The 13,553-nt window shown below is 57.5% G+C and overlaps 6 protein-coding genes across 6 annotated transcripts in view; 3 read left to right on the top strand and 3 right to left on the bottom strand.

The window, feature by feature from the left end:
* The first annotated feature begins 171 nt into the window (after window positions 1-171).
* Window positions 172-3,603, top strand: F5Z01DRAFT_663420 (uncharacterized protein). The gene is made up of 2 exons (XM_046264033.1): window positions 172-444; window positions 518-3,603. Exon 2 carries the CDS (start codon window positions 632-634, stop codon window positions 3,386-3,388), a length of 2,757 nt encoding a protein of 918 aa, XP_046115321.1. The 5' UTR covers window positions 172-444; window positions 518-631; the 3' UTR covers window positions 3,389-3,603.
* A 22-nt stretch (window positions 3,604-3,625) lies between these two features.
* On the bottom strand, window positions 3,626-5,588 carry F5Z01DRAFT_278885 (uncharacterized protein). The gene has a single exon (XM_046258726.1). It carries the CDS (start codon window positions 5,416-5,418, stop codon window positions 3,820-3,822), a length of 1,599 nt encoding a protein of 532 aa, XP_046115320.1. The 5' UTR covers window positions 5,419-5,588; the 3' UTR covers window positions 3,626-3,819.
* A 1,547-nt stretch (window positions 5,589-7,135) lies between these two features.
* F5Z01DRAFT_676883 (uncharacterized protein) lies at window positions 7,136-8,296 on the bottom strand (the record flags this gene model as incomplete). The annotated part of the gene is made up of 1 exon (XM_046265298.1): window positions 7,136-8,296. The coding sequence occupies one exon, from the start codon at window positions 8,294-8,296 to the stop codon at window positions 7,136-7,138; it is 1,161 nt and encodes a 386-aa protein (XP_046115319.1).
* Window positions 8,297-8,686: 390 nt separating this feature from the next.
* Window positions 8,687-10,379, top strand: F5Z01DRAFT_676882 (uncharacterized protein; the record flags this gene model as incomplete). Its single annotated transcript, XM_046265297.1, has 2 exons — window positions 8,687-8,809; window positions 8,862-10,379. 2 exons carry the CDS (start codon window positions 8,687-8,689, stop codon window positions 10,377-10,379), a joined length of 1,641 nt encoding a protein of 546 aa, XP_046115318.1.
* Window positions 10,380-10,617: 238 nt separating this feature from the next.
* Window positions 10,618-11,578, bottom strand: F5Z01DRAFT_639293 (ornithine decarboxylase antizyme-domain-containing protein; the record flags this gene model as incomplete). Its single annotated transcript, XM_046262432.1, has 3 exons — window positions 10,618-10,825; window positions 10,877-11,374; window positions 11,421-11,578. The coding sequence occupies 3 exons, from the start codon at window positions 11,576-11,578 to the stop codon at window positions 10,618-10,620; spliced, it is 864 nt and encodes a 287-aa protein (XP_046115317.1).
* Window positions 11,579-12,793: 1,215 nt separating this feature from the next.
* The window catches only part of F5Z01DRAFT_627671 (Glyoxalase/Bleomycin resistance protein/Dihydroxybiphenyl dioxygenase), a gene marked incomplete at both ends in the record, with an annotated part of 1,437 nt that continues 677 nt past the window's right edge, over window positions 12,794-13,553 (top strand). The window contains 3 exons of the mRNA XM_046261552.1: window positions 12,794-12,837; window positions 12,887-12,915; window positions 12,989-13,425. Of these exons, the coding sequence (XP_046115316.1) occupies window positions 12,794-12,837; window positions 12,887-12,915; window positions 12,989-13,425 (510 nt within the window). The remainder of the gene's footprint in view (window positions 12,838-12,886; window positions 12,916-12,988; window positions 13,426-13,553) is intronic.

Raw genomic sequence — 13,553 nt, 5'->3', positions numbered from 1 at the left:
CTGTCCGGCCATTCAATTCCAACATTTATAATTCGCTCAACGACATGAAAGAGTCGTTGTCCCCGCGTACGCAACAGCCCTCCAGCCATGCCCGGGGTCAAAACCAGCGGCCCCGAATTGCCCGACCTGGACTGGCGCAGCGCGTCGGGGCGTGTCGCAGACCCACAAGACGCTGGCGCCCGCCCGCCTCCACGACAAGTCCCGACCAGCAATCGCCGTCGACGACTTTGGGTCTGGCAACTGATCCTCGTCCTGCATCTGCGTTCGTCTGCCTTGCGCTGCCTTGAGTGCTTTCCCACCTATATATATCGGGTTGCCCCTCGTTCTCATTTCATCAATTGTATTCATTTTCTTTGCTCGTCGTGGGCAGCGGGCAGGCATATTGAGCCCAACAGTAAAGCGCAATTGTCCAGGCCTCTCGACTGATCGCGAAATGTTTCCTTGGTCAGTCGTCATCCGCGCCAACACATTGACCCGTCGGGTCGCTTGCCATCATATGGACTGACTTTGCGCTTAGTGCAATGTTCTAGATACCGACAACCTCATTGCACGACCGCGTTGGTCCGAGCTGGCTGCTCGTCCTCGAAGCGCGCGCCCAGCGACGACGGAGCCCACGAGGCCATGATACCCGATGGCGACGAACGCTTACGACTATGAAAACTATGGCGCGCCCTTTGGCGACATATACAATGACCCCGTCGCCGCACTGCCCCGCCCAGGCACGGTTGGCCTTCCCGGAGGAGCGTGCAACTATGTCGACCTGAGTCCTGGTGCTAATGGCGCCAAGTGTGGTTGCCGACGATTCTGGGTAAGGTCCGCAGAGATAAGCCCGGATATTGGCGGCGCAGGGTGGTGTATGTGCAATCACCATGCCTGCTTCCATGATGATGGACCTCGAGATATCCCTCCCCCCGTAGAGGCATATGGACCAGGACAGGAAAATGAGCGCCCAAGGACTGGTCGCGAACCTCTGAGCCCTATGGTGGACCTTGGACTGCAAATGCCGCCGCCGCCTCCTGTGGCCAATCCTCGGATGGACTTTCCAATATTTGACGACGGCCTAGGATTGTTTCGCAACATCTCGGATCAAGCCCCCCTTGGGCAGCTCCATGGACCACAGGATGCCACGAACCCTCCTGGATCTCTCCCCGATACGTTGGCATGGGGCGATGCGGGACCCTCGCTTGCACCGTCAATGCCCAAGAGTGTTGTCCCTCCTCACACAATCTGCCCCTCCCAGGCCACGTCTACTACTTCCTCCGTCAGGGCCAGATATCTTCGTCCGTTTGCCGGAAAGGGACTCGCTACACTTGATATCCCTAAAGAGCTGCCCTATTGCTCACCATCGCGGTTTCTCCCAGGATTCTCGCAGTCGTCTCAGGTCCCAACGAATGCCATGAGCAATCCCACCGTGGTCGGAGGGGATACACAAGCTGAGATCCGTGCCCAACCATCTCAAGGCGTGGATCGGGAGACCTTTCAAAATTTGTCTGATACTGTTGGAGCCCATGAGCAGCGCTTGGATCGTTTGGAGACACTGTCCTTCTCGGCGCCTGCCCATGACGACTGTCAGGAAAAACACGATCACACTGACCTGCGGATCACCGATCTGGAGAGTCGAATGGAGGAGGCAGAAAAACTCAATGCCGCCCGGCAGGCCGAGAAGAATGATGATGCCACTGCTAGTGTAGCATCATTCTCAACAGCCGGACCAATCCACTCACAAGATTTCCAAAGCCAGTTGCAGGCCTTACAAGCGCAGGTCACGTCGCTGCAATCCTCTCTGCCAACATTTATCCATCCTTGGGAGGTAGAGGTCGTCTTCTTGCCATTTCCGCTTAAGAGGCTGTGGCTGGAACCTCACCAATTCAAATCGGAGGCAAATGGGCTTGACGACTGGACGCAGATGCCCATGACCTGCAGCGCGAATTCGAGACGCTCAATGTCCCCGTTTCCAGGTGACTGGGCGCCGAAAGACCATGATACCGAATGGCTCCTACCCAAGGCCTGTGGTGATAAGAGCATCATTGACCGAAGGTTGCGGAGTCGTGGTCTGATTAGGACGGTCTCTGTTAAAGGCGGAGACGCACGCAGTGTCCAAACCGCCATGCGTTCGGTATTTGGTGACACTTGGAAAGAGATGGGGCTTCCCTCCGCCCCTGAAGCCCCCGGCCCTCCACATTCGCAGTTCCTGGGTCTACAGTCATCTTGGATTCCCCTGCGCAAAGTTCACAAAGATTCTCGACTCAGGTTCCTCACGCCGGCGGAGATGCTCAACCCAACTGTTTGGGACGTGCAATTTCTCAACTCTGTGATGATGCGCGCTTCCGAGCCGCGTCTTTTCATCACTCATCCTGACGCCTATCTTCAAGACTTTCAGTCGTACGAGACGGGCTGGACCTGGCAAAGAGTGCGCGAGCTCACTCGTGTCTACACGGAGAACGAATCCTCACAGGAGGTGCCCGAAGCCGATGCGCTCGAAGACTGCTGGGCTTGGACCGACACCCTGGACGAGTTGCCAGGCACACAGACTTCCATGAGCATGCGCAACGAGCGCAGTGGCCTCCGTGCTTCTACCGGATCGCCTGCTGTCCAGAACATGACATCGTGGCGGTCTAGCAGCCCCATCGTTGGCGCATCGTCTGCCGGCCAATCTCTCATCCGTCGCAACAGACGGCCCTCTTACATCCGGACTACCTCGGTTCCGCTGGAAGGTGTCGGTGGCCACCCCTCGCCCATGACAACGGCACGTCGAAGGGTCATGTCAGGTGGCCACAGCAGACGAGCATCGCCCAGCGTCAGGGGAGCTCCACAATTCGCTGTCAGTAAGAGACGTCGGGCAAGGTCACCCAGCTATGCACGCTTCACACCACGGTTCACCACGTCGCCGAGCCCCATGCCCATGTCACATGAGCGACAGTATGTCCGAGGCACTACCCCCTTCGCCTACGCGACACCACACAGCAATGCGCCCTTACAAGAGGCGCGTACCATCCGTTCAGGAAGTGCCGCGCCTATTCCTGCCGAGTACATGGCCGATATGGCCTACGACGAATTATACGATATTGAGATCTACGAGAGCGATTCGGAGATGTCGTTTGGCGAAGACGACGACGACGATGAGGAGGACGAGGAGGATAACATCGCCTCGGCAAATCTCAGTGCTCTTGTTCCCCATGCCCAGCCACAGCGGCGGACACACCTACCAGAAGATGAACCCTGGCCGGGAATCGAAGATCAGGAGCAGCAAATGTCGGATGGCGAGAATGTCGACCCTGCCGAGGACAGGCGGAGTGTTGCGAGCAGTCAGCCATCAGAATATCCCAGCACGAATCGCGCGTGGCCGGAGGATACGGCTGCCGGTTTTCGCATCCACGAGGATGCGTGATGATATCTCGAATTGCTTACACTGCTGTACATGATTTCTTTCTGTTGGCTGCGAATCGAAGAAGGCATGGCGTTTGTTACGATATACCACCACACATACGTATGAGAGTTTGTTGGCAATCCTTGGTTGGGCAATTTATTAGTAGATAGCAGATTGAGGTTGCGTGTACTGTAGTGATCTCTACTTCTGTACAATGGAATCTTCTCACCTCGCACGCAGACTTCACGCACACGTTCATATCTTGAATGTAATCGTTGATGACATAAATTCATAGCGCTGGTCATAGTTTGTAAAGGGGGTATCGACCACCGCCGCACGTCGTCTAAAGCAAACAAGTTCCCAAAAAAAAAGCCAGCCTCACTCCGTTCCAAGCCAAGTGTATCGGAAATGCCATAACTCTACTTTCCCATTGGAAAAAGGAAAAATGTCCCTCAGTACCATGTTCCCTTGGGGTCAAGCTTGTACGCGATCCGACACTTCTCCAACTGGCAGAGCGTCGATCGGTTCAACGACTTGAACTTGGGCCCGTCAGGCCCCGTCACGTAATGGTACTGTCCGAACAACCGCCACTGCCGGATGTCGGCCAGCGAGTAGACCTCGTCGCCCCAACGACCGGAGAAGTGGAACCAGGATGTCGGCGCAGAAGGGTTCTCGGCGGCGGGCACGAGAGACCTTGACTCGTGATGAGGGAAGGCGGTCTGTTGATTCAAGAGGGTGTCTTCAGGCGGAATCTCGGGTGTAGTGTCCGGGTTTCTGTCGAACGATTCGCGGGTGTAATCATAATGGTAAGCGTATTTGTTCAGCGCTGGGTCCCACAGGGGACCTTTATCTGTGATATCCCGCAGCAGATCAAAGGGGATAATGTACGGATGAGGACCGGGCAGCGGGTACATGGCATGCGAGCCGACGGCCGAGTAGATGATGGGTCGGCCATCGCTGGACTTTTCCATAGCCTCCCACGCGTAGGCTTGACCGCCCTCGTGCTCGGAAAAGTACATGCCCCTGGGCACGCCGTTTTCGAAACGGACCATGCAGTGCTCCCAGTCACCGACGTGGTTCCCGAACCGGACGCCTAGCACGGTCTGGCCGAGGTTGTACGAGTAGAAGAAGAACCAGAATGCGTCGACAATGCCGGAACCCTTGTCGACGACGACGAGCACGGCGGGAGCAGCCGAGTAGCCATCAGCGTCGGGCTTGTGACCGCGCGTGGTCAAGCGCTTGGCCTGCTGGAGATCCGAAGGAAGCGAACGGGGTGTCTTGCGCGGGTCGGAGATGCGGTGGAGCGGATGCGCCTTGTCGACGTCGTACCATGTCGTGGACTCGCGATCAATGGGCAAATCACCGCTCTTGTGCTTGTGAGGTGGCGCGATGCCCACGCTCGGATCTTCCTCAAACGGCGTAGGGATACTGTCGTGGCTGTGGAGCCAGTCCGGTCGCTGCTCGACGTCATCGTTGCTACGCAGCACAACAGACCCGCCGAGCTTGTTCAGCTGATGCAGGTTGGACAGGGACCATGGTGTTTCGGTTTTATTGAGAGGCTTGCCGTCGACGTAGACGGTCATGTGCTGGACGTGCTCCTTGATGTCGGACGGCCAGAACTCCTCGCCCGAGTAGAGATGTACCAGCGGCGCATACTGGTTGACATAGTCCGGGATCTCCTTGAGCACTCGTCTTCTCTCGTGCCTGTCCCGCTTCTTGTCCGCCCTCGGGGGCTCGTCATCTTCCCAGTTCGTCGCCCTCTTCCTCAGCTCGCCGCGGATCTTGTCGTTCTCCTCCCAGAAGCCGTCGACCAGGCCGTCCAGCGCTGGGGGGTCCTTGCGAAGATGGTGCAGCCCGCACAGCGAGATCCATCGACAGGCCTGCCGGTCGAGGAAGTAATGGCTGCTGGACACCCAGCGACGGTCGCGTGCGCGCTTCTCAGCATTCGGTTCGGTGGGGTCGAGGTATCGCGGTACGGCCCATGCAGTGAATGAGGCCAGTATCACGAGCGTGGTGAGGATGATCAGCCGCCGAAGCCAGATCACCGCCATCGTGTGCCTTTTCGCTGTGAAGGAGACCGCAGATCGAGGCTTTCCCAAAGGCGAGATGGGCAAATCAGAGGTGTCTGGGACCTTCGGACGTTTTGTGACGATTTAGACTTTGGCCGAGACCCGACGCGGCCGTTGGCAGCGTCGCGGGGATAGATGGATTCGTCACAGCTGACGACAGCCTTCAAGGTCTTCGAGGAGGAGTGAGATCCGAATACAGATCGAGCAGCCGTTTTTGCCGACTTAAAAGATCCCGCAGGCGCAAAGCAGGAACGACTTTTCGCGAAGGAGGAGGATGCGAGAGTGGCTTGGGCGGGTGCAATAGTCCGGCTATGAGCGCATAATGTCTACATGGACGTTTGAAAAGATCCCCGGACCGTGCGGTGTAACGATAGGGAGCAGATGCAGAAGAAGAGAAACAAGAATAAGGAACAGGGAGTATCGAACTCGAGACCCGGGGGTAGGCAGCCGACTTGAGGCGGTGGAGGATGCGCGGAGAGACACAAGGACGACCAAAACGCCGCCGGCGTGTTGGAGAGGCTTCGAGTTGCTGGTGCGGCTCTGGCACTGCATATCACCATGTGGGGACACACTGTGTGTTAAGGCCGCGGGGCCATTCAGCGCAATGGACCTATCAGAGCCAACGATAAGCACATGAGGCCTGATGCAGGGGAACAGTGGAGAGAAGCACCGACCGCCAGACCCCCAAAGGCGACGAATTGACAGGCACCCCGAAAGCCCCAATGGGAAGCTTGGCGCCTCGTGGCTCGTGGCTCTAGTCAGTCTGTCCGTCCTCGCCCCTCGTGCTGCACGCGTTGCGAGTCGTTGGCTACCTCGAAGCATTACGTGGCCACGGACTAGAGATCTACTTTTTCTTGATTCGTGCGCATTGCCATACGCTGCCATGCGACATGGACGACGCCGCCCTGGGCCGTTATCGGCGGTTGGTGGGGGATAGAATCGCTTTAGGAAGGACCCTGCTGCAGACAGTGCCAAGTCGCTCTGGACCGGCGCGATTTTTGGGCCCTGGAGAAACCCCTGCCTGTTCTGACCCCGCGCACCACCTTCACCAGTGAAGCGACTCAACACTTTGGCCTTGGGCTGAATTTATCCAGGCGAGACGTGATGAAAGCACATTCATTGGTGTGTGCGTTTGTCCGCCTTATGCCACATTGTGAGCCTTTACCTTTTGGTTCCTGGGAGAGTTGATCCAGGGCAACAAAGTTGCATCGATCGTCCCCGGTGGACTGCCAAACCGTTCTCGAATCATGCCTATAGAGGTGCGCGCATTGTAGATCACGCACAGGGCAGACCACCGTGCCACTGATGTTTCTGCTGGGATTTCAATGTTTGGTTCGTGGTGCCAGGGGCTGCTTCAACAGACCGCAAGTGTTCTCGACCCTGGGAATTGGTTGGAAATCTAGACCTTTAATGTAGCCTTGGAGGGATCCTCCGTCGCTCCATTGAGAAAACAACCACCTGGCGTAGATATGGACCAATTCGCGGCATCTTGTCATAGCCTCTCCGTAACAAAGGGAAGACCTGCAACTCTTGAAATGATCACACACATGACCTACCGTACAGTCTATGTGTACATCCAGTGCCATGTCGTACAGGGTAGGCAACGTGTATAAGCTACACTGAATGGTTCGGACAAACCAATGTCAAGGCGTACATTCACGCGAACGTAGCACTGGTGCATAAAAAGCACTTCCATTCATCAGGCATTCGCCATTGGGGTATCATGATCAAAGTCCTCTTCGTCTTCATCCTCCTCCTCACCACTCTCCCCCTCCCTTCCCGCATCACGCTGACCGCCGGTCAGATCCTCCCAATGTTGGGGCGTGGGCGTGGACAACGGAGGCGCCGCCGCCAAGTCCGCTCTGGCACTGCCCTCCGTATGCTTCCACCTCGGCCTGCCAGGCGGCCGCCCCGTCGTCGTCTTCTTCCTCTTCTTCTTCAGGCGGCCCGTGGCGCTCTCGACGTAGTAGTTCTCCGGGTCCGTAATCGGCTTCCTCCGCCGCGGGCGGTAGTCGGGATCGCGGTCGTCACGAAACTGCTTGCCCTCGCCGTCCTTGGCGTACACGGTGACCTGGTCGGTGTGGCCCTTTTGGATCTTGAGGGCGATCATGCGCTCGAGAAAGTTGGCCTGCTGGATGCGCTCTGTTGTCTTGCCCCGGCCTATGGGGATGTTGATGTTCCATTCCTTCTTGATGGGCGCAAGAGTGTCCACGGTACCGGACTTGGGCACGAGCATCTTCTCCTTGGTAGTGATGCGCGAAGAGCTGGCCGCGAGGAGGTCAACGTCCCCTGGCAGATGGCGTAGTGTGGGCAATTCCGCCGAGCCATCGTGCTGAGCAAAGACCATGTCTGTGCCAATCATCTCGGACCACTGTCCCTCAAAGACTCTCCCCCGGTACGAGAACATTGGTCGCTTGGAATGGAGATCCAGGATTTGGATCTCCTCCGCCTGGTCCGAGTCTAGGCCCTCCTGCTCGGTCTGCCTGGTAACGTCGTCCTCCGCGTGTTGTAGTTCAGGGTCGATATCGGGATCGAGCTCGTCTTCTTGCTCGACATCCGCCTCGTCATCGTCGTCGTGCTCGTTCGCTCGGTGCGCGTGAGCGCCTGGCGCACGCGTGTTCGAGGGGTCGTTGGGTGGTTTCTCCCATTTTCTGTGGCGGCCACGGCTGGCAAAAGTATCCTTGAGAGGTGCGGCCTTGAACTCGGGGTACGAGAGATCCACAGTGAGGTAGTAGGTCTCGACCTCGGTTGTAGAGTACTCATATTCCCACTCGTCCTCTTCTTCGTCTTCGATGTCGATGGTGGTCAAAGGGTCGTCTCCCACGCCTACGAGAGCCGGATCGATGGCGATATCATCCATTCTGGCTGCTCATGAGACGAAAGCGTACACGTGACAGTGATGACAACATTGGGGAAGCACTGTCCAAACCCACGACGCGGTGAGCAGGGAGGATGACGCGACTCGGGATCGAAAAGCTGAGAATCAGGTCCATGTCCTCTTTCGGAAGGCCCCAAAGCGGTCAGAGGCGGCAGATTGAAGACACACAGGGATTAGGCGGGGCATTGACGACTTTCGACAGCGAGTGCCCCGCCATGGAAAGAAGTCCAGTCACCAGTGACTGGACTCTCCAGTGAACCTTGATCGGCGCGAACCAGACTTGTTGACTCACTGGCGATGCGTATATCTTGTCCTCTTGGGTGAACGGAGGCCAGATTTCCCAAATCGAACAAACACAGAGCATTCGACAAGATGCCGACCGTTCACTTGCTCGACTACGTCGCCGGCAACGTCCGCAGCTTGGTCAATGCCATTGAGAAGCTGGGCTACGAGGTGGACTGGATCAAGACGCCAGAAGATGTGCCCAGGGCCGAGGTACGTGTCCTTCATACAAGACAGGACTGGAGCGTATGACTGACATGTTCAGAAATTGATTCTCCCCGGCGTCGGTCACTTCGGTCACTGCATGTCCCAGCTCGCGCAAGCTGGTTTCCTTCCTGCCATCAAAGCCCACATTGAGTCGGGCAAGCCATTCATGGGCATCTGCGTTGGTCTGCAAGCCCTTTTTGAAGGATCGTCAGAGGACCCCGAGGTACCTGGTCTGGGTGTGATCAAATCCTCGCTCGGCAGATTCGATGCCACCGACAAGGCTGTGCCTCACATTGGCTGGAACAGTGCCAACACTGGCAGCGGCAGCCTCTACGACTTGCGCCCCGATTCCAAGTACTACTACGTCCACACCTATCGCGAGGCGTACAAGAAGGGCGAGCTTGAGAGCCAAGGTTGGTCCGTGGCCACCGGCACCTATGGAGGAGAGACCTTTGTCGGTGCTGTCGCAAAGGGAAACATCTATGCGACGCAATTCCACCCGGAGAAGTCGGGCGTGGCGGGCCTCCGTACTATTCGCGCATTCTTGACGGGCGAGGGGGCCAAGAACCTCGGAGCCGCAGCGCCTGCACCCACAAGCGAGTTCAAGGACGGCCTGACGCGCCGGGTCATCGCGTGCCTGGACGTGCGCACCAACGACCAGGGCGACCTCGTCGTCACAAAAGGCGACCAGTACGATGTTCGTGAAAAGGGCGACGAGCGCGACGTCCGCAACCTGGGAAAGCCAGTCGAGATGGCCAAGAAGTACTACGAGGCTGGCGCAGATGAAGTGACGTTTCTCAACATCACCTCGTTTAGGGACTGTCCCCTTGCTGATCTGCCCATGCTCGAGATCCTGCGCCAGACATCCAAGACGGTGTTTGTGCCTCTAACCGTTGGCGGCGGTATCCGCGATACGGTCGATACCGACGGCACCAAGGTGTCCGCCCTCGAGATTGCGACAATGTACTTCAAGTCTGGCGCGGACAAGGTCTCGATCGGATCTGACGCCGTATTGGCTGCGGAGGAATACTACTCCCTCGGCAAGAAGCTCTTTGGGAACACGGCCATTGAGCAGATCTCGCGCGCCTACGGCAACCAGGCTGTCGTAGTCAGCATCGACCCCAAGAGGGTCTACGTGCCCAACGGCCGCGACGCAACCCGTCACGCCACCATCGAGACCAAGTTCCCGGGACCCAAGGGCGAGAAGTACTGCTGGTACGCCTGCACGATCAAGGGCGGCCGTGAGACGCGGGACATGGACGTCGTCGAGCTCGTGCAAGCCGTCGAGGCCATGGGGGCCGGCGAGATCCTGCTGAACTGCATCGACAAGGACGGGACCAACAGTGGGTTTGACCTCGAGCTCATTGAGCAGGTCAAGAGTGCCATTGAGATCCCTGTGATCGCATCGAGCGGCGCTGGTGTCCCTGCGCACTTTGAGGAAGTCTTCAACAAGACCAGAACTGACGCCGCACTCGGCGCAGGCATGTTCCACCGAGGAGAGTACACAGTGAGCCAGGTCAAGGACTATCTCCAAGAAAAAGGCCTGGTGGTCAGACAATACGAGGGCGACTTATGACGGGAGCAAAGAGGAGGAATAGTGGAAAACAATTGGTTGATTGGAGTTGATTGAAGATACTATAGATGGGAAGTGAAAGCTGCAAAACGCACTAGAGAGACATTTTCAAAGGCGCCGGATAGAAAGAATAGGAAGAACGCAATATCAGACTCCGTACGACCATGCATGGTATAGCAGTACAGATCCGTCGGGACGCCAGCATACGCAAAATTGTTAAAAACTTCCTCTCGTCCACATCCTAAACTTCCATACCCATAAACAGCCAGTCGCGGCTGGTCACGTCGAAGTCGCCTGCCCAGTGGTCGAGCGTGGTCATCTCGAAGCCAACCCACTGCAGGCTCTTGGTCAGCTCGACGGCGTCGTGGCCAGGAATGCGGCGGTCAAGACAAGTGACGATGTGGGAGCAGTCAAGAGGGCCGTCACTCAGCTCAATGAGAGCCATCAATCTGTCGAGCGTTAGCAGTTGTTTCGGGGGGCAATTCATCTAGGAGACTCACCCCTTCTTCAGATCCCTGGCCATGGCGCCTTCGGAGTCAAAGAAGACGAACAGTGTCCGTTCGTGGCCGTTGTCGGCGACGAAGGCGCGGAAGCTGGCGCCGCCAGCAAAGTCCCAGACCTCCATCCAAGCATCAACGTGGAAGCCCTTGTTGGTGCTCGGACGGGCGACGACATCGCTCCCGCGCCGGAAGGAGGCCGGGAAGGTGTCGTCGGGCGGCGGCGTCGGCAATAGTGAAGTTGTGTTGTTGTTGTTGTTGTTGTTGTTGTTGTTGTTGTTGTTGTTGTTGTTATAAGCACTCGAGTAGCCGGAGCCATACTTGGACGTCTCCCTCTCACCAAGAAAGGCCGTCTTCATGGACTCGCAGAAGAATCTCTCACAGTCTTCCCTAATCGACAGTGCTGCCCCCCCTCGCCGGGTGCGCGCGGCGCCGCTGCTCCTCTTCTTCTTGGGGAACAGGGCGACGTCGTTGGACGAGGTTAATGCGGCGAGGGGGGGGCTTGTTGGGGGGGAGGGCAGTCCTGAGGAAGGGACCTCAGGAATACCACTCGGCCCCTGCGGCCCCGGTAGTGCAGTAGTGGAGTCCCTTGAGCGAGGCGAGGGAGGCGTCGACAATGTAGGCGGAGGCAAGGACGTTGACCTTTTGGACAGCGTCCTCGCCGTAATTACTTAAATTACTACTGTAATTCATCATGGGCGCCATTGCTGATGGTTGGATGGGGGTGCGTTTCGGGGAAACTGAGTGTTGATTTCGGGAGAGCGAAGAGCTTCGAGTGTCGTGCGATGGACGGAAGAGCTTTGGCGAGCTTGGAGCTGGCGTTGAAGTTGGCTGACTTGTTGACTGACGAAGTTGTAGTGGTGGTGGTGGTCAAAAAGAGTCAGAGGAGGAGAAGGCGAGAGAAAAGATGGGAAAAGTCGAGTGGCTTCGGTGTCTGGACCAGCCCGAAGCGGGTCCAGCCTGGGCTGGGCTGGGCTGGTCTGGCCACACCGGTGAACTGAAGACGCCCGCCCGCCAGCGAGACTGGAGGCCGGCCGCCGCAATTAGCAGGTACGGCGGTGTCAGCTGCCCGTGGTGTGTGCGTCCGGCTGGTGGGGAGGATCGCCTGGCCAATCAGAGAGCGAAGCCAAGCCTGTGCTTGACCGTCTGCGGCCATTGACGAACGTTTCTCCTCAATCCCTTTGGGTGATGCCATTTGCCTCTTGACATAATGGGCGCTTTCAAACATATGAGATGGAGGGTTGCACAGCACTGCCAGTGGTGCCCCAGACAAAGGGCACCCAATTGAGCCCGGCGCAGAGACAGCGTTGTCTCGTTTGGTAAGAGGAGCGAATGCTGGTGTTGATTCCCAGTGGGCAGTCGACTACCAAACGCCAAGAGCGGCCATATCCACTCATGATAGCGTGGGATTGCGGGCCCGGAGCTGAGGAGGTCCATGTCGTTGCTTTCAATGTCGATACCCTGACTCAATCAAACCTGGGCATTCATGCTCAACTACGTATAGACGCTTCATCATGCGTGGTCTCACCTCAGTGCTGACTTGAGCAAGCAATTGGCACTGAGGCCGGGCTGTGATGACTCGTGAGGAATACCTTGGACAATCAGCCTACGCTCATTTTCCTTCACAGAGTCCTACTCTTCAACCTCCGACTCTCCGTGAGTCCAGCGGGGAGCGAGCGGGGCACCCGTTGACGTAAACGAGATGATGCTTCAAACCTCCGCGCGCGTCAGTAAAGTGAACCTCAACACACTATCAAATCAATGAGTCTCCGACAAGCCGTGAGAAGATTGCAAGCTGTACAAGGATTTCTCTCATCTCCCAAGCAAACGAACCAATTCTTTACGAGTACGTGATACACGCAGCAGCCGTGAGAACAAGGCTCACGCGATGCAGGGCAGCAGGTCCAACGTCTAGCCACCATGGCGGAAACAAACACCAACAATTACAAGTTCAACCACACCATGTTTGTAGCCAGGTCCATTGCCCAGGAATGGTCGAGCTAACCCACATAGGATCCGCGTCAAGGATCCCAAGGCGTCGGGTATGCGCACCTTGATAACCACCCTCCATGAGCCTGCCCGTGGCTCGCTAGCTGCAGATCTGACCTGTCGCAGTCAAATTCTACGAGCTCCTGGGCATGTCCGTCATCAAAAAGCTCGAGTTCCCCGACAACAAGTTTGACCTGTACTTCCTCGCCTACGACGGCCCTACTGCGCGCTCGCATGGTGCTTCGCCCATGGATCGCGAGGGCGTCATCGAGCTCACGCACAACTACGGCACCGAGAACGACGACAACTTCCAGGTCAACAATGGCAACAAGGAGCCTCACCGTGGGTTCGGCCACACGTGCATCAGCGTCGACAACATTCAGGCCGCCTGCCAGCGCATCGAGGATGCGGGCTACAAATTCCAGAAGAAGCTCACTGACGGCAGAATGAGGAACATTGCCTTTGCCCTGGACCCTGACGGCTACTGGGTCGAGATCATCGGACAGAACGACTGGCAAAAGACGGGTGATGTCAAGGAGACAGATGTCGGGACGTACCGCATGGTATGACAGGCGGGGGGGGGGGGGGGGGGGGGGGGGGGGGGGGGGGGGGGGGGGGGGGGGGGGGGGGGGGGGGGGGGGGGGGCGGGGGCGGGGGCGGGGGGGGGGGGGGGGCGGGCCGGGCCCCCCCG

This window comes from Emericellopsis atlantica (assembly GCF_019669845.1).
Source record: "Emericellopsis atlantica unplaced genomic scaffold F5Z01scaffold_27, whole genome shotgun sequence".
NCBI classification, from domain to species: Eukaryota; Fungi; Ascomycota; class Sordariomycetes; order Hypocreales; family Bionectriaceae; genus Emericellopsis; species Emericellopsis atlantica.
Note: the sequence above shows the minus strand (reverse complement) of the source record. Positions and strands in the feature narration are given on the sequence as shown.

Bases quoted from the DNA above. Each gene is read 5' to 3' on its own strand.
- F5Z01DRAFT_278885 (XM_046258726.1), bottom strand. From the start codon at position 5,418: ATGGCGGTGATCTGGCTTCGGCGGCTGATCATCCTCACCACGCTCGTG.
- F5Z01DRAFT_663420 (XM_046264033.1), top strand. From the start codon at position 632: ATGGCGACGAACGCTTACGACTATGAAAACTATGGCGCGCCCTTTGGC.